At 36.5% G+C, this 22615-nt stretch overlaps 1 protein-coding gene across 2 annotated transcripts in view; it reads right to left on the bottom strand.

The window, feature by feature from the left end:
• Positions 1-22615, bottom strand: part of HDAC9 (histone deacetylase 9) — a 465688-nt gene that overhangs the window by 93015 nt on the left and 350058 nt on the right. For both annotated transcript variants that reach the window (XM_019616457.3, XM_031553921.2), the window contains 3 exons: positions 14463-14570; positions 3203-3258; positions 2872-2959 (listed from right to left, as the gene is read on the bottom strand). In XM_019616457.3, the coding sequence (XP_019472002.2) occupies positions 2872-2959; positions 3203-3258; positions 14463-14570 (252 nt within the window). The remainder of the gene's footprint in view (positions 1-2871; positions 2960-3202; positions 3259-14462; positions 14571-22615) is intronic.

Genomic DNA, 22615 nt, shown 5'->3' with positions numbered 1-22615 from the left:
AGGACTTACTGGGGTTAACATTGTGATGATTAGCTTTTCTCTCAGTTGAAAGTTGTTGAAAAAAAAACACAAAAAAACATGAGGATAAAGTCACAGCGAAACTGTTTTTTTGGGGTGCAAGGCAGCACATATTGGTGTGATGGTGTTGGAGGGTAGAAGGCAGCCAGAGTAGTATTAGTAGGCAAATGAAGTCAAATGTGGGTTGTAGCCTAATCCCAGAAACATATTCAGTTTTCATCTGGGACAGAATTATTTGTTTTTCTCCAAAACAGACCCAGATCTTGCTAGTATATAAATGGGTATGGATGATATTAGGACCGGGAATTCAATAAGAATCTGAGGAGCAATGGTGGCAATATAGATATTTCTGCAGACATTATGCTTAAAAATGTAGGAGTACTTCATTTTGTGATTTTAATTAGTCCTTTTCCAAGCATACTTAGGATATATTCTTGCTATAATGGTTTTCAAACAAGAAAACAAATTTAATGGCCAGATAGATCTTTATTAGTAGTATTAAAATCTCAGGGCTAGCTTTTTAGTCTAAACTTTAATTTCACTGAGGGTTACTCTGTTTTCAGGAGCAGCAACTTCTCAGTTTAGACAACGAAATGCATTGCTTAAGACCATGGATGTTATCACGTGGTAAACACATTCAAATTCTGCTCTTAGTAGATCAAATGAGTTCAGGATACATAGGTCAGTTCAAATATTAAGATTTATTCAAAAGATGAAATAAGGAAAGAAAACATGACAGAGAGACCTTTTATTTTTGTGTAGAAAAGAAATAAAAGAAAGATTAAAAATTGTAAACTTAAGAATTTCTGTATGAACATATAGAGACCATGAAGACTATAGTCCATTTTTAACTAGAATTGTATTTAGCATGTCAGACTGAACATTACTTTTTAACACTTAAATTGTAGTAATATGCATAGCTGCCAACCAGGATGGGGTCTTGCCGAGCTAGTCACTATCAAAATATAATCTCAAAGGTCAATTTCAAATCTAATATTTGCAACTCCATTATTTCTTTCAGATGCCCAAATTTTGTTGGTGGACATAGAGACATTACCATTAATGTTATTCAATCATTCAGTTTGGATTGAGAATTATCTGTAGCTCTCATGTACGTAAGAAATTTTCCATCTGAATTTCTGCGCATCATTGCAATGACCATGGAGCAGGCTAGGGACTGGATTACTTCATTCCTGGAGCAGATGCAATCTGTATCAGCCATATATTTCTCCGCTTTCACCAGCTGAGATACTCTGGCCAATGGAATAGAGTCAGAGAGAGGCTGAACATTCCCTATCCACTTTTCTGGGTAAGCATAAGAAACCTCACAAGTAATCATCTGCACAGGTAATAATTTGCACATTTAACCTTGCTTTGAAAAATTGAAGCTGAATTCCTAAGTGCTTATTGGTTGCACAGGTCAAATTGAACTGATTTCTTCTCTTGACTACGTGAATGTAACACTTACAGTAAAAATAAAACAAGAAAAACTTAGAAACATTAACAAAATTCAAACTTTGAGTATTTTCTTTTTTAATATCAATAGTAAACACAGTTCATTTTTGGATAGCATTTATAGCAGTAAAACCCAATGAACTGCAAGATTCAAGTCAGTGAATGGATACAGTAAACAGTGATTTTTTTTTTTTTAACAAATACTGGTTTCTTGTAGGTTTTAAATAAATTCCTAAGTGATAGTAGAATGATGATACATATTTTAAAAAGCATCCTAAGAATATAAAAATTACCCACACACACACACACACACACACACACTTTACGACTCATTTTTTCCCTTGCTACTCTTTCTCTCACACTCCCCTTCTCTGGCTCTCTTCAGCAACCAGTATGGATATTTAACTGAACAAAAGTGCTAGATGGTTAGGCCGTGACTTCACAATAAGATTTAATTATGAGTGCAGATATGAACAAGATTTAGGCTATTAAGCGCTACACTTCAAAAACCCTTTAACATATTTTGTCTTTAAATCTTTTATCACCTGCAAAAATTAATTAAGTGCAGATGTAACAGGTTAGGTTTTGATGCCAAGGTTCATTTCCTGTCTATGCTTTGTCAGACACCCTATTACACCTTCTCATGAACTATAAGAAAACAAAAATGGTGCTCATAAATCAGCATTCAACTTTCCTTGGGCTGTGCATCGGACTGATCCTTTCAGTGCAAGGCAGAGCTCCAATTCATTATTCACAAAAATAATATAGACAACATGCCAAATGTCATCTGCATTTAAATAATCCATTTGTTAAAACTATTAAGCATTGTGGATGAACACCTCCTATTAGAATACAAGACTAATCCTATGAAGTGGATTTTTAATCACATAGCTTTCCTTAAGGGAACCATCAAAAGCCGGCAAACATGAATTGCAAACTTCTTAGAAGAAATGACCTGTTGATTTATTTAATAATATTGAAAATACACAACAAGTTGAATCATTGCTAGCTGGGAGAAATGGCCAATTTTGTTACCAAAGCAGCAGCATTCCTCAAAGCACATCAGACTATTTAAAGTTTGTATTCTGTAGGGAGAAGTAAACTTGGGTTCTGTAGGGTTATTTTAACAGTGGAAGTATCAATTCATTTAAGGACCATAAAAGTTGCCCTGATCTGTGCCTTCTTCTCATTAAATTGCAGTTAACACCATTAAAGTGAAACATAGATGTTTATGGTTTCAGTACTGCCATCCTGGCTTTAATGAGTTCCCAAAATCAGAGGAAATGCACACCTTTATTACATGTAGGTATTAAAAGCAGGCAAGTCTGACATAAATAAAAATTCATTATCTTTTTATCTAGATGTGCAGAAAATGTGATGCTTGTCAAGAATACATACCAGATCAACAATCAATATCTTGCCTATATTTAGCTTGTCTCTCAAGTATTTGGCAGTAATTGCAATCGAATTAAAAAAGCAGAACCCCCTGTGGAATAGAGAAGAACAGAAATAAGAAAGCAAATCAGTCAGGAAAACCGCTATAAATAATGTTCAGAGCATTTAAAAAAAATGCTATATGATCTCTGAGGCCATAAATCTGCTTCTGGGAGCACCTAGAAAGCCTTTTCAGTCATCTGCTAACAATTACAGATCTACAGAGACGTGCACAACACAGGTGATTGCCAGTAACCTTAGTGCTCCAAGATGGGCAATATTCCCTGGTACTTACATGGCTGTTGATTCTTCAGCATGATGGCCTGGGGGTCTTACAACAGCAAAACCATTCTGTAAGAACAAGATAGGTTTTCAATTATCAGCTTAAAAAAAAATAAAAATGTTTGACTCAGTGCAAAACAGGGCAGCAGACAGACTGGACTGAAATCTATTTGAGGCTTGAGCACTTTTTTCTATTCAATAACACTTTCACAGTAGTGCCAGACATAACACATTTGAGAATAGGGGTATATAAACTTATATAAATATGCACACAAGCATACATATACACACACAAACAACATGACCTAGAGAGCAGGAAAAGGCAGGATCAGAAAGCTGTTGTCATCAAAGCTACCTAGAATTCAGATTTAAAAGGAAGCAGAGAAACAATATATTCTTGATATAAATTTGTATAATCTTACATTGCTCTAAATAGAGACTCTTCAAACTGAAAGTAGGTAGAAGTATGCATTTTAAAATATTTTAAAAGATTATTCATTGTTGACCCTACATTCCATATGGACAAAATGATACATTCAGACTCATGCACATGCAATTCCTATCAGTAGAAAAAGAACAGCAATGAACATCCCATATTTCTGCATTCTATAAATTAAACTTGAGAACCTGCCAGGCTAACAAGTTTAACACTTAAAGTCAATTTCTAACACAGTCTGAAATTGCATAAAAACTTTCACAGATGGAAACACTAGGAACAATGATGACGAAGGAATTTTTTTTGCCACTGTAGCCACATTAGATTAAAGGGAGGATTTATCTCATCAAATTTCTCCTACAACGGACTCAAGAGTAACACCTTCAACAAATTTACTCTTTATTTCAACTACCCCAAATAGCTGATCTCTTTATTGAGCTATATATTTGACATCAAAATAGTGACAATTAACACATATACCAAAATACAAAGCTAAAATCTGCACGTGATTGTATCAGCCAAACTTGTATTTTCAAATAGTCTCATGAAAATGCTATGCGTGTGTGGAAGACTGCAAGTCTGAACGCTATATTTTCAGGTAGGAAGGAACGGAAAGGATGGAATATTTCTATATTCTAATCATCAGTATTACAACAGTTATATACTTAAGCTAGTTAAGTGTCAGTGTTTCAGTCTATACTCATACGAAATGAATATAATTTCTGAACTTTCACTCGCATAGATGTGTGAGTCTCTGCACAATTATCTACCTATGTGGTTTCACTGGCATTGCTTTATAAAAAGTTACTAACAGGCTATCTAAGCAGCAGTTGCAAAGTTTTGCGCAGCCCTGGCCAAACTTCTATCAGACTACAGCAAACTTATGTACTCTGTTCGCACTGTACTTTATGTAAAGAGTGATTCTGCTGGTCACCACTGAAAGAATCCATGGGATTTTATATCATGCCTTATTTTTAATTAGATGTCCTCACTTCAAGAAGAAAAAGGCAAAGAAACTAAAGATAGAATAAATACATATGTTCATATGTAGGCAAGCATTCCTGGAGGATAAATTGTCTATAGATCAAACAGCATCAATAGAAAAGGCATCATGGATTGCATTAGTCTTCAGAATCAAACCAGCTTTATGCTCTTAGATAAAGCACTGATGCTTAATTGCTTTTTTGAATTTCCTTTTCACACAAAATATGACTTAGAGAACAATTCTATAAATAAATTTCTTCTAGGTTTATGAAAGACCAAGTACATTCCTTGCATAAATGTACAGATGAATATGGGAAAGAATACCCAGAAGAGGGCATTTCTGGAAAGAAAGCTTCATGCTACCTGTATTTTGTTTTCTCAGTATTTGTGAGTTTGAAAGAAAATCCACACAAGGATTAAAGCTGCCCACAGCTCATTATTTCTAAGCTTATCAGCACTCCCGAGAGATCAATATAAATGATTATCTCTGGCAGGATTTCTTGGGGGAACATACAGAAAGAAAAAAAAAAAAATGACCCTTCTCCTTTTAACATGACACTTACACTACAGGCTTCTCATTACTGTTTCCTTATTTTGACAAGATTGTTTGGAAATATTGTTTTGTCGTAGATAGCTAATTTTCTGCAATCAGATCTCAATTTAGTTATTCCAGTTCTCCATGAGCACTCAGGACATTTCCACTACTGTTGTGACCATTTATATGGTGTTTTCTTGTTGTTGCTTTTGTTGTTTATTTGTATAACATTACAATAAGTTCAGTATTCACACGAGAACAGTATCTTATGGATATAGCACTTAACGTAATGAAATTATAACAAACACTGAGAACTAGTCAACACACAGTATTAACAGTCTTTCAAGTAATTGATGAAACACTTTGTTTCTTCTTTTTTCAAGCTATTCATGAGCTCATCATGTATTAGCACAGTAGAACATTAATTCATTTAGTTGGTCAATATTTAAATACCAGACAGTGAGATCAGGACAGTAGATGGAAAGACAAAAATTTGCTTTAAAGATAAAAGACGAACACAGAGGAATATGTTGAAAATGAAGCCAATACACATGAATTCAAAGTGTTTTTGTACAAAGCCTTATTTATAACAGGATACAGATGCCTTTATAGGTAGACAGAACATTAAACTGACTGACAGACATGAACATTAGAAACAGAATTCATGTCTATGTCATTATATACTTACCTTTAGTAAAATCTGAGGATAAAGAGTAAAGCCTAAACAGATACATGCCAAAATCTGTATCTATTTGAACAAGGAACAAAAGGAATCCTGTTGAAATTCAATTAACATAGAAGATCTATTGCAGATAGACCATCTTAGATGAATCTTAAAAAAGAAAAATCCTGAGAAAAAGTACTGCTCTTTTTCCACTGTCTTTTGTGACCCCAGAGAAGTAGTTGGATGCTCATTTTCCAGTGAATAGAGGTGTACATCCCCATACTGTAGCCTTGTTTCCCTTAGTGGTACAGTTGTTTCTTTCCTGGATGGTGTTGCGTTAAAACTTTGCACTACATCATGCTTGGGTATCTACTACATCACTGCCTGAACCTTTCCAACATTAGTATTCAAAACATCACCATAACACAGTAGGTTACTTCAGAGTTTGAGACTTACCATCTACAGCAGAGTTCTTTTGGTATTTCTATGACAAAAGGAGATAAAAGTAAAGCTAGGGTTCTTTTTCCCTGGGGTAACATATAGTGACTGTAGCAAGGCGTGGGGACTCTTCCCCTGTCTGGAAAGGGAGATCTTGGTCTGCCCAAATTCCAAGTGCACCAATAGCCACCAACCAGGCTTGTAGTCCAGGCACTGCTGAGAAGCAGTGGATACTGGCTTCAACCTTAAACTCTGGAGGCCAGATGACCTCCAGAGACATTTCCAGTCTCAGCCATTACGTGATTATCCTTAGCATTTCCCAGCCATGTACCTTTGGAAAAGAAGCTGTCAGGAAAATAGGCAAGTGTAATCCTTAGGGATGAGAAATTTCTGAGCAGTACTCTTTTCCATACACTAGTTGACTGCAGTTATATACGTTAAGGACAGCTTTCTCAGGAACCTCTGCTTATTTCATACAGAGAACAGATAGCTAACTCAGAACAATGCTAAAAGCTCTACACCCAAAATCAGATGTCAGGATCTCTTATTTTTACACGGCTCAGTCCCTTAAAATACCTAGCCCTTAGGTCTTAAAATTAACAGCACTCAAAAATGGCATTCTTAGACATTCCTTTGTTTTTAATGGAAAATTTTTATTTTTGCTATGCTCTGTGGGGGATTCTGTATTAACTAGGAAGTGATTTGGAATTTATCAGATGCAGATAAGCATTTGAGGAACATGGAGTTTCCATTGGTTGGTGATATGTATTTCCATGCAGAAGAGTTTTTTCCTTCTAATCAGCAAATCATACCTTCTGCAGCAGGATTAACTGATGCCTTTAGTGATAATAAGAAGATTATATTTTCCTGTTCTCTTCACAGTCAAAGCTCTTAAATACAGAGGACAAACCTTGAAAGATCACTATGAAATTACCACTCTCCTCACATAAAAAGCCAGACAGGCCATCAGAGTGGAGCAAGGCTACTTGCCTTAAATATATTCTCACAGCAGCTCAGCAAGAGAAAAAAGCAGCAGCAGCAAATGAACCCTTCAGATTGCATCTCCACTGAGGGCCTGTCAATTGCCATATGTCCTGATCCAATGTCAGTGCTTAAGAGATTTACAGATGCTCCTGGCCTTCTAATGCAGAGCTGAGATGACTCCATACAAACGCTGAGCAGCACTGCCCTTTTGGATGATACTTCATGGTTATCTGAGCTGCATTAGTAATGGGAATTGGCAAGCAGGGTAAAACTACTCTGCATTATGCAAGCTCTGTGCCTTGCAGCTTCCTCCTGCAAAGGGTTCATAGCTTTAAGCACGGCTGTCCCTGGGCCTACAGGTGGCTGATGGACAGTATTGCTGTTTTTGTATCTACAATTCCAGAATTCATGTAAATTCAGTAAATGGAATCTGAGGAAAAGCTTTCCTGGGTAGAAAGTACACAGATGCTGTAGAACAAAATAAAAGCTGAATGCATTTTGATGTTTGCTGCTTGCATACTGCACGATGTCCACAGTGTTTTTCAGGTATGCACAAAGACAGGGTGTGATGCTCAGGGACGTGATTTAGCAGTGGGTTGTAAGGGTTACGGTAGTATGGTTAGGTTGAGGTTGGACTTGATGATCTTGAAGGTCTTTCCCAACCTGAGCAATTCTGATTCTGTACAGGTTAGGTTTTAGAATCAGAAGCAAATGACTAAAACTAACAGTTCATTTCTTCGTAGAAATGAGTTTAGTTATTATACATAAATGTATCCACTTCTGACAGAATTAATATGCCTTATGTTATATATATATATGTATATTGTCATTATAAAAATCAGAAGAAGTCCTATTTCTTTAAATTTAAAAGGTGCTCCATGGAGTATACTTTACAAAGTGCAAACCCTGAAGTGGCCTTAGTGCCATCTTTAACCTTGTTTCTGCTTCTGACTCAGTTAACTCCTACAATAACAAACATCAGGCCTGCTTTCAGTCACAGCTGCCAACAAAGAACCTCTTCAAGTGGTACCCTGAAAATGGTAACCATATTCTTGCCAGGTCACCTCTGCTGTAACACGACCCCAAGCTACACCATCCAGCAGGGAGAGTAAGAATAAGAGTGGTGAAAGAATGAGGCAATCCTCAGGTACCTCTTTAGGACAATTTTACAAGCTATTCATACTGCCAGAGCAGGAGCCAGTATCTGACCCTGGGGTCTACGAATGCAGTGAACAAGAACCCGTGATTTAGCAGAGCAGTGTTAGCAGTATATGTATTTGCCAAGAAAACAATAATGGACATAAGGGAATACCATTTTGTCTTGCAGAGGAAGCTAGTAGAAATCATGAACACAAAAGTGAACGTTAAACATTTAGCTGCGTGACAGAAACAGAGAGTTCCCTGTCCGCATTTTTGAAGGTCCAAGAGAATAGTATTGGAGAATATACATGAAAAGTTAGTACTCACAGACTAACATGTATGCAACTGTGACAGCCTCTTAAGCCAAAGAGAATGCTAACCACACTGGGAAAGGCAGACAAACATTTTTAAAAACAGAGTGGTCATGGAGATAGACTGCACACCACATATAACTAAAGCTGTACTGCTATATGAAATAATAATAGTCATTCAGATATAAATATAACCATAATTGCTGGGAGATGGTTCCATATAAAACTTTGTAATTCTGTAACTTGCAAAATCAAAGAAATAAAGTTCTATCTAAGACTTTATTGGTAATTTTGACATCTTTTATCAATAATATCTCTAACACTAGCAAAATAAAACATTTACTATTTATTACACATCAGATATTGTTAATAATATTGAGCCTAGACTGCAGAAAAAAAAGCTTTCCTTTTGTGGAAATGCTACACATTACTCAGAGGGAAAGTGTTACAGGGCAAAGGGTGTGACAAAGAGGTAGAAATGAGGGTAGGGCAGAGCCTGTATAAGGAGAGTTATCCTTGGGCTGCCTGAGCACAAGGCACTTCCCAGGAAAGGAGATTTCTGTAGGTAACCAGTAGAGTTATGTGGCATTTGTTGTTGTTCCAGGAGGCAGGGAAAATTTGCTGGCCTGAAATATTACTGGAGTAAGCACATTGTAGGACCAGGAAGACATTTGTTTTCAGCCCATTTTGCTTGTTATGTCTCTAGAATTTCTGTTCTAATAAGTGCTGCACAGTTTCAAAAAAGGAATGATTATTTTTATATAAATACTTTCAAGAGTAGAAAATTAAGAGTTGGGGGCAGTTGTATTAGTTAAAGTTATCTAGCTTATTCACTACATTAGCACAATTTTAGAATGATTTATCCAAAGCCTTATGGGACAAAGACCTTGAAAAGAGTGCATTTGGAATGAGAATTTCAGGTTCAGTTTAGTTATCTGGGAACGACTCTGCAGATGACAGAAGAATCTCAGCAGCCAAACATGTGAGATTTATTCTGGTATTGATTCAACCAGATGTATCAGAATGACCCATCCCAGGAATATATCATATTCTGGTTTGGAGGAAACTCATTTCATGTTAAATGATCCCTGACTACCAACAGGGCAACTCTACACATGGCATGTGCTTGCACTTGTATGCACACATATATAAGGATGAGAAAGGGCTTCTCTTAATTCATCTGAAGTGAATGCAAGCTCTCTTTCAACTTCCATTTTATTTATTTACGTAGTTATTCCAAAATTGCTTTTTAATTCATTCAAAGTTTCTTAAAACTAGAGAGCAACCATACATCTACCAGAGCTTGATAGTTTGCTGTGGAGGTCTCTTCTTTCTCAAATTTGTCATATTAAAAACTTATGATACTTAAGTGCTTTCTATCACAGAAAAGGGTGTTGCCATTACCAGTGTTGACATACCTAAAGGATATACAAAGTAAACTACAGAATAATCCTTATTATGGGTACTATGCTTAATTCCAGTTTATAGTAGTACTGAATGAGGATATCTGAGACTGGAGAAAATCATTTCAGAAATGAGTTGCCCATTCTAATGGAAATTTATTTCCAATAGCATAGAGTGGGTTTTATTAGATATACCCTTTGAAAAAGTTTGAAAAAAAAGACAATCTTGATGCAGTCTTTAAGCTCATATCATCATATAGCAATACTGCCAATACAAACAAACTCACAAAAAATGAATTTATTCTCTTAAACAATATCTTAGAGCTGTATTCAGTTGAACTTAATCAAGTTCATCATAATACTGAATAAGCTTCCTAAATCTTGATTTTCTTTTATTTTGGGCAGTTTTACCAACATGATGTAAATAAATAAAAACAATCCAGAATTAAAACTCCCCAGAGAAGGAACAAGCCACCTTCATTTAAAGGTGTTTTATGCCCTTAGCACTGTCATTGATATTTTTCCCAGTAGTCAGGGAGATTAATGGAAGCTGATGTCTTTCAAGGGGTTTGAACTACAGTGAGAAGAACTCCAACTCTGTTTAGATAAGTTGTTGAACGCTCACCAAATTAAATTAACAAAATATTGCAGTTTTAAGAAGAGAAAATGGGCCTAGTACTCGCAGAAAATTCAGAATATTTGCCTTGAGTATGAGTTTGACTCACATCTGAGTGTTCAGTAAATCCCTCAATTGTTCTGTATACATTCATAATTGATTTTGTAGTCTGTACACACAACAAATACACAAATAACAGAGCGGCATGGTTATGCAGATATGTTACAGGTTCTGTAACTAGAAAAATTATTGCGGTGAAAATAGACAATCAAAAATAAATTAAATACTCACCTGTATCCTAGACACACAGAAAAAAAAAAAAAACACCAAAGAGAGCAATCTCCAGAAAGAGATCCTTTCCCTGTGGCAGTCAGCGCTTAAATGGGGTCTAGGAGAGGAGCAGTCAGGCTCCACCCCTTCTGGTCACACAGCTGAATTGCCTTCACCTGTGCTCCCATGGCTGACTCAGTTCTTGCCTCAGGTGATCAATCAGCAGATCAGGCTGTGATTCAGCAGTTCCCATACAGTAGCCTCACTCTTTTTCTTAGCTATACATCAGCAGAGACTGTGGAGTAAGGGGAAGTCCTCTTTCCTGAAATGGACCTTAATGTCTTACACGAGTCAATACAGAGCAGTTTATGTTTGTTACTTTCTATAATCTTGGTTGAGAGTATGTTTTGCTCCAATATTGTAAGCTCTTTTTGTTTATTTAAATTTGACTGCATATATATCCACAAAATAAAATACTATTTCATTTTTATTTTAGGAAATTCTTATTAGTCTTCTAAAATATAGATAGGTAGATAGATAGATAGATAGATAGATAGATAGATACATCTAGCTGTAAGAAACATTTGGGCAGCTTATACACAACTACACTGACAAATTTGAAAGTTCTTACATCAAAACAGCAGTTTTTAAATGAACTAATCAGTTTCTCATTCCTGAGGCTTCTTTACTCAGACTCTGTTTACACTAGAAAGTTTTACTGTAAGGTTACCCAATTTTGCCATGGCTGTTTCAGAGGAAAGCATTCATGTTGGATCTCATTCTACAGTGCAGTGAGCAGAGAGATAATCCACTGCCTCTTCTGCTGCTGTTTGAAGTCTTGCCTTGTGCTAAGTTCCTGCTGTGCATTTTAAGTCTGATGTTGTGAACTGCAGGATGTGGAGCACTTCTCAGGGAACTCTGGGATTTCAGACCAAGTCTGTGTTATCCTGTCTCATAATTTACTTTTCTTCTTAAGATGACAAAAAACTGACAGCGCACCGTCTGATAACAATGTATGGCAATAAACTTCCAGGGAAAAACTAACAGCACGTTTCTCTGCTGCTGTCATCTTGCTGTTTACATGCTGCAGAGCTATTACAGTTTACACACAATACTGGAAGGCATTTTTTGTCATCCAAAGATTCTGAAGATGTGGCAGATCTTTGCAGATTCCCATCGCAGCTTTATCCTCCCACTCAGTGCTCCAGAAGGTTGCCTCACATGCATATTTTCTGAATGAATGTGCATGGAAGCAGAGTCTTCACTTATTTCCCCTCAGATCTTCACAAGTATGCTAAAGAGTCTTGTACTAAAAATAGATGATCTGTGCTATTTCTAGACAAAAAAGTAGCAGCAAGATGGAAAAGTAACATTTAAAATTATCCTAGAAATAGATTAGAACATCTGTGAAGCTAAAATCTGACAGCTAACTAAAATTTCAACCTGGACACCATGTACAAAGTTCCAGAATATACTGAAGAAAAATCCTTAATGCAATTTGCCATATGATGTTGCCATCTTGTCTGAGCAAAACTCAGGTTTATATGCAGTGAAAAAGCAAACATAGGACTCTGTCAAAATAACTCATGTTAGTATCAGTGCTGTCAGTTGACTAGTCCTTAATAACTTTTCCATGGGTTTCTTTCACTGTAAATTATAAATAACACATATGGATTGTTAGTTCAGAGAGTCACCTAAATCATTGTGTTTCATGCTGGAAGTATAGGAGCAGGATAGATAAATACCCATTAGGAATGGTATGAGTATGCCCAGAATAGCATGAGTATATCCAACTCACTTGCACAGCAGACCTTTTCTAGTCCTTTTTTCCTGACGATTTGGGGTAAAGCAACTACTTGGCATATCTTTTCTCTTTCTCAATTGGAAGATGAATAAGACTATTCGAGTTCTCACCACTGCAGACAAAGATTCTATTCAGGTCCAACAATATTTTTGCAGTACACAACAAATTAGTATTAAATTTAAAGTATTTATTTAGAAATTGTTGCAACTCCAGTAGCAAGGTCTCGCAGTGGGTGATGTTTGATTTGTTTCAGCTGTCCCTCACACAGATAAGCAATCAAGAGCATTCATACTGTGGAAAGACACCACAAAGGCACAGAGATAAGCAGTAAAGATTCTGCTCCAGTCCTGCTTATGCCAACTACATCTCGAGCACATCTCTTAATTTTAATCAAAACTTGCTGTATATCATCTTAAAGATTGTCATATGCCCTACAGTCACAAACTGTAAAAATTGGCTAAAAATTTTCATTAGTGCCATTGAGGGGAAATAATTTGCTATGAGCTGTGTTTTGAATCCAAGTGAGTTAAGAAAGTTTAATGGGGATGATATCCCTATAATCAAAGAAGGTACATAACAAGGTCCCATACTGATATACCCCCTCCTGAAGGGATCTGAGATTTCAAAATTTATACGGGTTTGGTGCAGCACCTGCCTAATGATTTTAGTATCTGAACAGAAAAGTTTAATAATCATGTTCGATTGGATCAGGGATATATCACTGTGTTTCAACTGAATGCCCTTTTACATACATATATATTCTATTTATAAATACGCATAAACATATGTAACCCTCATCTGATACGTAGCTAATATATTTTGACTGAAATGAGACATATAGAGGAAGCAAATCCCCAAGTTTCATTACATATTGGAATTTTAAAAAATCATTGTATAATGCTAATTCTAAAATATTTATTTGTATCTTGACTTGGGAAACAGGACTGAATCCATTAGTGTTTAGACTGGAAAGAGCACAATCAGTTTCATTAAGGAGACATGTTAGCTCCAACAATGTTTATTGGGGCAAGACTGTATTCAGGCTGCATATGGTGTACCTTTAAATGGGGCTGTTAAAATACCAAATAAAATGTCAAAGTCTGTCAGGTCTGGAACTTTTATAAATTGTTTAGACTGGGGTTAATTTGGATTTCGTACATCATTCTTTGCAGATCATACAGAAAGGAGATAGGGACAAGGAGGCAGCCTGAAAGAACAAAGAGGGGCAGTCAGCGTGGAGCTGCCACACGGAAGGAGTATTCTGGATCATTACTCTCCTGATCAACAGCATCCTTCTTCCCCCACAACCTGCTCACCCACTGATTGCCTCTCCCCACTCTGGGTGGTATCTTGATGTCATGCATGTGACTAAGTCATATTTAAAACAAATCACCTCAAAAGGCAGATCCACAGCAAATTGTCAGCTACATGCACACAAAGAGTAACTTCAGCTCGGGCTGTAGAACTCTGCACTCTGAAGAGAACAACGCTATTTCAGAGCACCAAGGGCAAAATAGATCCTGGTGAGTCCCACCAGCAGCTTCAAGTAGCCACTAGGGCTGCCACATCTTGGTGGTCATCATCTCAGTTCTCCTTCCATGGCCCAGCAGAGCAGAGCAGGCAAACAAGGTCTGCCTTCAGCCCCCTGCCCTCCCTGCCTCCCACCCACCGCGTGGCCCGGACCTCACCTTCAGCTCCCTGGAGGCCACGCGGGCTGCCAGCTCGATGACACAGCCCACTGCCATACGTGCCGCCCCGGCCGAGTGCAGCTCGTTCCAAACGGTGTCACTGTCCACCTGAGCAAACAGCCAGCCCCAAGAGGAGGGCAGAGGAAAGAGGGAGAGGGAGAGGGAGAAGGAGAGCATGAGAGAAAACAAACCCATGAGGGAGGGCTGGCAGCGTGACAGCCCATGTACAATAACATCAGTCTTCCATCCGGGCCAGTTGAAAGGCCTTCTGGACATGGCTTTGCTTATGCTTTTTCTCTGCACGGGCTTCTCCAATGGAAACACATTCCTGTCATGCCTCGCTGCCATTCCCTGTTTAGATTTCTTATTACAAACAGTGTTACATTGGCCGGGCCTGGTCCTGCTCACCAGCCAGCAGCCGCCTTGTGCTGAGTCCTCCCTCGTGCTGGTGGGGACAGGGCTGCTGGTAAGGAACATGGCATCCCACTGCCATCAGCACCGCCATCCCAAAAAAATGTGCCACCAGAAACTGGCTGGTGGACTGGATCATTATGTGGTTTTAAAAGAAGTAGTAAGATCTCTCATCTTTCTGACCCAGGCAGATATCATTTTTAAATGATTGAAATCACTGCTTATTAATTTCGCTAGTTAGTCTTGTCATGGACAAAAAAATAAAATGGAATTCAAATGATATATTTCAAGTTTTGATGGATGGCTGAGTTTTGACTGAAAGGTTATAGGTCTCACTTAATAACAGTAAGTGTTGTTGGTTAAAGCAGAAAAAATTCTCACTCATGCATGCATGCTAAACAAGAAAATGTCACTGTAAAACTTTTCATGAATATTATATAAAGATAAAACACTATAAAGATATTTCAAATACAAAATATAAAGAAAATCTTGTAAATACAGCTAAGCAGCTCTGCTTTACAGCTTCAATGAGAGTCCCAACATTTTACTTATTACATCTATTTTTAGCAACTATTGATTTGCTGAAACAAGCACCGAAGTATAGATGAAATGTTGCATATCCTTTCTATGATATTATGCCAAGCTGATGTGATGGTGTGAAACAGTCTGAAAAAATTATCTAAAGAGGCAGCCAGACTTCCTTGATGCTCCATGAGAAGTGCATTTGGTTGTATCATACTGCACAAATTTATCATGAAAAGAAAAATGTTTAGGGATAGACAAAATACTGTGACAGATGCTATTTGGACAACTTCCAACTACACTGAGACATGTTTTCAGTTTGAACCATCAGCTTCTGTTCCTAATTTCCTTAAAAAGAAATATAGGGAAAAAAAAAAAAAAGAAATAAAAGAAGAAATTAAGAGTTTGAAAATGGATGCAACTGCTCCTCAACTGTGGAGGTTCTGAGAAATTCTCTGATAAGTCATTTGAAACAGAAAGTAGTTTGATCTTCTCTACACTTGCCAAATGTTTTCACCATTACTGTTACAACAATATTATATTTCAAGCGACTAAAACAATTTTATTTTTCAGTTTACTGGACTTGAGTTTTCTATAATTTTGATCAAATTTGTGTGCACAAAGCGGATCTAATGAAAATAGCTCTTGTTCACAGTAGGCCTGAATACGTGGGCTTCATGCATTGCAAAATTCAGAATAAAAATAAGAGCACATTATGTTCTCAATCAAGAATCTCAAAATATTGCACAATTAAGCATCATTAGCTTGATATGTGTTGATTTATTATGTTTGTTGGTATTAGAGTAAAACAGGAATCAGTAGGTAACTTACGAAAGTACAGCAAGAAACAAAGAAATCAAATAGTAAAAAAAAAATCATGACATATTTAAAATTAGGTAGAACTCCAGGTTTTCTCTCTGCTACATTAAAGCAATTGTGAAATCAATTTTTACTTTTAAAACAAGTAAGGAAATAAATAAGTAGAGGTCATTGGTTAAATCAATTTAATTAAGCCATAATAAAGTTTGAAAAATACAGTACAGTACTTTAAAATAAAGAAATACTAACAAGAGGTCTGGGAAGGAGTATTGTCTTGCCATTTTTATGGCTAACAAATTAAGGATAACATGAAGGAGTGGCTGATGAAGATGATTCAGTGGCAGTTGCTAGGTAAACCAGGGCATGAACAAGAGCCTGCATCCTCAAAGGGACTATGATTCATTTCCAGGAAGGCCGATTAAGTTAAAAATGTAACCACAGCTTGAGAGTACCCACCCTTCAAGACAGTTGTCTGCTCTGACACATGAGACAGCAATTTCTCCAACCTCTGAACACAGAGTATTGGCTGAGATATGGCATTTATCATGTTCTGCTTTCAGCTGAGTGTGAGGAGACTGAGCGAGGACAATAAGGCCAAATATCTTCCATGCACAATTTTGCTCAGACTATTGGAACCACTGCTAATTGTACCTGGACTGAATGGGCAACCAAAAAAACAAAAAACAGAATTTCCTGAGCAATTTTCAAAAATGACAACTTAAATGTGCACGGGAAATTTAGGATACTTTAGCTGATCTCTTGGGCGTGATGCATATAACAAAATGTAAACTTTCAAAGCCAAAGGTAGCCAACTGAAACTGCACATCTTAGTACAGGGTTATAATATTATAAGTTAAGTAACATACAGACATGAATATAATTACCCTGAAAATGTACATTATTATAAGCTTGGATGTCATATTCTGTTTCATGTTCGTGCAAAATTCAGATTGAATTTCTGAGGAACATCCTGTAAAGAACAGCTTATTAAAAAGTTCAGAAAAGCTTTCATCCTACAGCCAACACTTCAACTGTCATGACTGGAAAATACCATCCCACTCCATTTTGTATCTCCATTAGTGCTATGTATTGCCTCAGATATTTCAGGAGTTTAAATAGAGATTTCCTTTTAACACCATTCAGTGTTTACTTTGTAACTTGCTGTTGAAATACGATATATGTGGCCAACCCATTAAAATTACAGCTACTATCTGGCCTAATTGTCAAGCTGTATGTGAAACATAGCTACGCAAAATCCACCTAGACATGCCTTTCTTTATTCATGTGAGTTGAAATAATTGCATCTCATATGAGGAAAAGATATCAGATGAGTGATTTCTGGTTCCCTTTCATGTATAGACCAAGTTTATCTAAAAGTCGATCTTGCTGCAAAATATGCTTGACAAATGTGATTTTTCTAAATCACAAACTATTAAAAAATCAGATGAAATTCAATAGACACTTATTTTTGTTTTCTAGGTCTTCGGTGTAGCCTAAGAATTTAGTAAAATATCTATCTCACTTTTGATTCTATGTTTAGATATTAAAAAAAAATGCAGAAAATTCAGCATTTGTGACTTAATTCTAACAGAGAAACTAAACATTTTTTTCTGCTTAATTACATGGATTAATTTACTTTAAGAATCCTTTCAAAAATTAACAGGACAGGAAGATACTCCTAACATCTAACCAAAATAAAAAGAATGTTTTTTCAAAACATCACATTGCCAGAAGAAAAGAATGAACAAGCCATACATTCTGTTATTAAAAATCCTATCACTACTGCAGCTCTTCAAATATGTATTGGGTATGATATCAGCAAGAGCCAGAAAACACAAGCCCTATCTGAACATTAAACTTTTAAACATATGGGTTTACTTCACTCTGAGTTTCCTGAATGAGCAGTGCAGGGTGTAGGCTTTTTTCAAGCACATCTAGTATAGCTCAATCATTGGCATGTGTAGCAAAGTTAATACTCTGTAAAGCTACAGATGATAGAAATTAAGCTACCTGTCCCTGAAGTGGATATGGAGGCATTAAAGAGGAAGTGAATGACTTAAGTGAAAAGAAATGTAGGTAACTTTTCCAGTCTGAATGCAACTTGTGTTTCAAGCACAGTGTACAGAAATTCCCTGCTCTCCAAAAACAAAACAAAACAAAACAAAACAAAAACCCTCCTAAAAACAAAAAACAGCTAATTATGAATGTTTGCATGTTTCCTGCAAGAAGTATCAATATGATAAGTTGAAAACTGAAAACAATCTAAGAAACACCCAAGATGTTGAAGCAGGTAGAAAGCTTGATCTGTACCACTTCAGGACTGGAATGTTTCATATTAAAACAGACTGGCTATAAAGTTGGAAGTTACAACTCCTTACACTTTGTTCACATTGTGTGAAGATGAAGAGGAAGGACATCAAAATACTTCTGAGGGAATACACATAAGAACCTTTTAGAAATCCCCATAGTGGCTAAAATTTGAAATGTTACACATCTTGCTTTATCTGGAGAGGCAAAAGAAATGGCATTAGCAATTATACAGCATTCTTATAAATGTCTTTCTTTTTACCTGTCCTTTCCCCTGCTAGAAAAACTGCATTCCTCATTCTCTGTTTTAGTTGTTCTTCCTCCAAAAACCTCTCAGGATCAGTTTAATGGACACTGCATCACAGTTCTGCTGACCAGCTTTGCTGATGACAGTCTGACAAACCCTGCAATTTTACATGCCACATGTCTTACTTGTCTGTGAGAGTTATTTTTCTTCTTCAAATAACTAACAGTAATCTCTGATGCTATCTTAAATACATCTTCACTAGTAACCAAGTGGCAATATAAGAGAGCCTAAGCTATAACTCTGAGATAGATTCTGACACAGAATCCTAGAGTTTGATTTCTCTATCACACACAATTTGTGATTTAACACAAATACAGCTTCCACAAAGAAATTCTGATTTCATACCTAAAAGGAATTTAAAAATACATCTCTCATCATGTCCTCTATTCTCTGCACAGTTGTTGCTATCATAGAAATGAAAACAAGTCCTCCAAGAGTTACCACATGTCTTTGTCAGAGATACACTCCTTATTCTCTAAGAATGGCTCAAAAATGCAATCTGTCATCCACCTGCTTACTAAAAGTGTGACCAGTGAGAGCGGTGACTTTGTGCTATATGTACAATGTCCTGCACAAAATAGCAGGTAAATAGGTAAAAAGCAGCACTTCTTCACAGTAGTTAAAAGTTATTGCTTCCCTTTTCTTTAAAGAGCAGAGGTTAGGCTCAACTATTCTTAGATGGAATTTAATTCAATGTGCATTTCTGTTGAAATATTTCAAGAGGAATATGGAAAAACTACTACTGAAAAAAATGCTGTCCTTTGATATAAATGGTTATAAAATAGGGAAGTATAATAATATAATCTATGCAGATAACAACATTGTAGCTATTTAAATGAACAGGTTAAGCCCTCTGAGAGAATAATAAGGGAGACCCAGACCTCTTCAGTGATACTAAAATTAAATAAAATCTGTGTACTGGAGAGCAAATTCATTTGTTTTCATTTTAAAAGAATTCATTCTCACAATGTTTCACTCACGCCAGAGCAAACATGTTTCCATCTCTGATTTTTTTAATTTCTCTGGCATGAAAATAGAAATGAAATATTTTCCTAATGCAACCTCTCAAGTGTGTGTGTGGCATTTTACTCTTACTGCCAGCATAGTCTGGTGTTCTTGGAAAGATCTGGTGCCACGGAATGCCAGCATATAAGTTTGGAACACTTTGCTTGTAACCATGAGCAGTGCAGCTTCCCAGGTGCCACACTCATAGCTCTCACTTCCCGCTCCTACTGATGTAGTAGTGCTCATTCATCACCTCTGTGATTTCCACTAAGAAGCAAAAGGTCCTTGGTGTGCTTCTCAGCTGCTGTTTCATCTCACCATGACTAAAGAAGCGAAGGTGTGCACATCATCTCCAAGGAACGGTCTCTAATGAATGGCCTGTCATCCACATCTCTCAGTAAGGAACAAAGAAGAAAAATTTTGTATGGCTGACGTCTCTTCCATAAATCCCACTTAAGGGAACAGTGGGCTACTTTAGGAAAAATATGTACTGAGAACTTCCTTTATTTTTATTGTTACTTTACAGCTGTATCATAGACTTGTTCTGTCAAAGGCTTTTCTAACAGCTTTAATCTAAACTGCTTGCTCAGGATATAAATTTTTCTCACTTTCTTGTCTTCCAATGTGATTTACAAACAAATTGTGGAGGGGATGCAATCCTTAGACCCTGCTGGGATGAATAGTTCACAGGATCTTCACAAACTATTGCTTGGAAAAAAAGGTGGAATTCATTTAGTCGGCATTGGCTTTTCTGCTATGTTTGAGTAATTCAGTAGAAGAATTTATCAGCAATAATATTCATGGAAAGCGACTTTTAAAAAGAATTTTAGAGGCTATTAAATCTGACCTCAAACCCTCTTTCAGTACAAGAAAAAGAAATGCTGAGTGTACCTGTACCTACTATATGCTGGATATATAGCATTTTCAAGTCTTATCTGCCAATAGTGATCTAATTTATAATGGTAACTATGTAAAGTTATGTATATAACCATATAAATTTATAAATCAAAACCAAATCTCTGAAAATACTAGCAAAACTTTTCTAAGCAGAAATTAAAAATTGAATTCCTTGGTTATTGGCATGGTTATTGATGATGGTGCTTAGCCACAGTTAAAATAAATGCACCACTCCTATTTCCATACAACAATTCATCAGAATGTTTGCAAAAAGTCAAGTAAATGTGTGATATTTGTATTAAAAATGTAATCCTTTGTATTCAAAATGAGAATAATAACAGAGAGAAGCCAAACTAAAACTAGAATACAATGATCTCTTCTGACAAAATAGTCTGATTCAGTCAGCCTCCTAAACCTCTGACGCATTCAGAATCTCTGGTACACACAGCACACATTAAAAACCCACAAGGATTTAAAAATCTTAGTGAAATGGTGAGGTGTGGATCATTGGTAGGGGGAATGGAGGGAGGATAGCATGGATTAGATGTGGATTAGAACTTGTTTTTAGAAAAAACTCATAAATAAAACACTTAGGTCCAGATTCAAGTCTCAGATACGTGGCATATATCACCAGATGCTTGTAAAAATGTTACTGCACTTGCAGACCTAGCCCTGAGTACTCAATTAATTTAACTTGACATTTGTTTTAGTTTTTAATGGATTAGTGTGCGAAAATGCTTGTGCAATTGCCATCTTATGTTTGATCTTGCACTTTCCAGGGGGTTCATGGGCAAATAGATAACACAATGTATGTCAATTTGTAATCAAATGTATACAGTTACAGAAATAATAAGTCTTATGTGCCAAATTCAAACTTTATTAAAAAAAAAAAAAAAACAAACAAACAAAACAAAACAAAACAAAACAACAACAACAAAAAAAACCTGGCCTGAGCAATTTAAGCAGTATATGATATTTCAGCTTTCTTCTTGGACATAGATTATCTTTCTGTCAAAGGACACCATGGAGCTCTGTTAGAATCTGGTGATTATTCAGGCAAGTAGCACATGAGCATTTTTTCTACAGAGAGCTTTTCTGTCTGTCTTGAGAGCTAAATCCTATCAATAAACACATGGTGCACTTTTTAAAGGTGAATGTGAATGCTGTTTTATTTACCAAATTTCCAGCAAGTCTATGTGTACATGATTAAGTCTGAAGAAATTGAATTTATATACAATGCTATTGCATATAATGCTATTCCACCATACACTTAACATACATATATAGATATGTACATACAAATAAGCCCAGAAAATAAGAGGGCTTTTTTTGTTGTTTTGTTGTTTTTTTTTGGGGGGGGAATGGGGGGGGGGAAGTGGCATAATGCTGGCTTTGGCAATTTAGGAAATGAACAAAGTGAGATCTTTGAAGAATTGACCTGATGATAGTTCATTAGCTTCACAACGTTTTTCTTTGTTCTATGTTGTGTATTTTTGTTTAAATTGAATCTGATCTGCTATCAAGGAAAAGCGATCTGTTAAAAATAATAATAATAATAATAACAACTAAGGAACCAAATCTTGTGCTTGACAAGATTAGCTTTAGTGCCAGAGCTGTCAGATTACCACCTCTGAGCTTCCACCCTTCCCTGTTGAAAGTTAAAGCAGATTGGGACATTTCTAAAATAGACCTGCCTGCAGCAGTGTCAGAGAACTATGTCTCTCAGTTGTACAGTTCCACCTCTCACTAATCTAAACATCAAGTTCTGTGGCACAGGACCATCTCTGTGCCACAAAAGGACAAAAATAGGACAAAGCCTGATTAAATTGTTCCCTTTAGTTATGGGCACCATATTGATATGCTAAATGCTGCCTATCCTCTCTGA

Source organism: Meleagris gallopavo, chromosome 6 (assembly GCF_905368555.1).
Source record: "Meleagris gallopavo chromosome 6, MGAL_WU_HG_1.1, whole genome shotgun sequence".
Lineage (NCBI taxonomy): Eukaryota > Metazoa > Chordata > Aves > Galliformes > Phasianidae > Meleagris > Meleagris gallopavo.
The sequence above is the reverse complement of the archived record's forward strand: the minus strand, read 5'-3'. Positions and strand labels throughout refer to the sequence as shown.